Source organism: Austrofundulus limnaeus, unplaced genomic scaffold (assembly GCF_001266775.1).
Source record: "Austrofundulus limnaeus strain Quisiro unplaced genomic scaffold, Austrofundulus_limnaeus-1.0 Scaffold303, whole genome shotgun sequence".
NCBI lineage: Eukaryota > Metazoa > Chordata > Actinopteri > Cyprinodontiformes > Rivulidae > Austrofundulus > Austrofundulus limnaeus.
The window spans coordinates 647,169-648,381 of NW_013952705.1; the positions used below are offsets into that span (position 1 = coordinate 647,169).

The 1,213-nt window shown below is 36.3% G+C and overlaps 1 protein-coding gene across 1 annotated transcript in view; it reads right to left on the reverse strand.

Annotated features, from left to right (window-relative positions):
• Positions 1-724: 724 nt before the first annotated feature.
• tmem177 (transmembrane protein 177) overlaps positions 725-1,213 on the reverse strand; it is a 3,389-nt gene continuing 2,900 nt past the window's right edge. The window contains 1 exon segment of the mRNA XM_014021734.1: positions 725-1,138. Within this exon segment, the coding sequence (XP_013877188.1) occupies positions 972-1,138 (167 nt within the window). The 3' untranslated portion in view covers positions 725-971.

The following is a 1,213-nucleotide window of genomic DNA, read 5'->3' on the forward strand; positions in this document are numbered from 1 at the left end:
GAACAGGTTGGAAGATGGCTATTTAATATTATATATTTATTATGTTTTTTTAAATCATCCTACAGGCCTACATGTTAGATAATTTTGAAAATGAGGTTTTGAAAAAATCCGTAAGACTTGAAAAAATCTGTGAGATTGGCCTATATGTCCGTATACCTGCAAAATGATGTAAAATCCTTATAACTTAGACAATCCRTACAAGTTTATAATAGTACCTTTCACTGTCGAACTTGTTTTTAGGAGTTTAAATTTGGGTGGGTGGGACATAATTTTGGAGGGGGGTTGCGCTTCAAYTCACCTAGGGCACCAAAATGGCTAGAGCCAGCACTGTATTCAGTATCATCAAATTAATGCTAAAAGTAGTTATTGTTTTACTCTGTTTACATTCATAGCTTAAGAAACTAAATGAGCACTGAAACTTTCTGAATAAGTTAATGAGTTGCATTGTCTTTTTTAAATGTAAAACATAATATATGTACAGCTAACAGAATAAAAAGAGTATGTTTATAATCATGTCACCTTTTTGAATTTCTTACAATTTAACCAGCAGAGGGCGCCGTTCATGGACTAACTGCTTTTTTGCATTTTTAGATTCAGAGCAAGTTCATAAATTGTTATAAAGCTCATGTACCTAAATAAAAACAAATAGATAAAATAATCAGAACCCAACTTCCTGAATTATTCTCTGCCTATATTGATCTCAGCACACCAAAAATTTACAAGATTTGTTTTCTTGTGGCATCTATTTTTATTTGCAGCAGTCCTTTATTTTGCACGACTGACCAACTGTTTTAAACATTCAGTGTTTGTCACCACATACTGAAGAATCAGCACCGTGATTTGCAGAAAAGCTGTCACGAGTCACAAAATATCAGACATCCCAGAACTTTGACCACATTTTTTTTCTTCCGGTGAGCAGATAATCTGTTAATTAGTGGGCTCTGATTTAATCTGCAACAGAAGCTCCCTCTTCATGCTTTCTTCTCTTTCAGCAGTGTGRGGATGCGATCCCTCCTGGACGTGTACGGCGTGTGATGCAGCCATAAGATGTAAATAAAGAACAATTTCCAGCTGGATGCAAACTTCTCCTCTTCCCTCTGCCCCACCAGTGAGAACGCCGACTTGTTGAAGGACACGACTTTGGCTACGTTCACACTGCAGGCAAATCTGATTTTTTTGACCCATCTGACTCGTATCCGATTTTTTTATGACA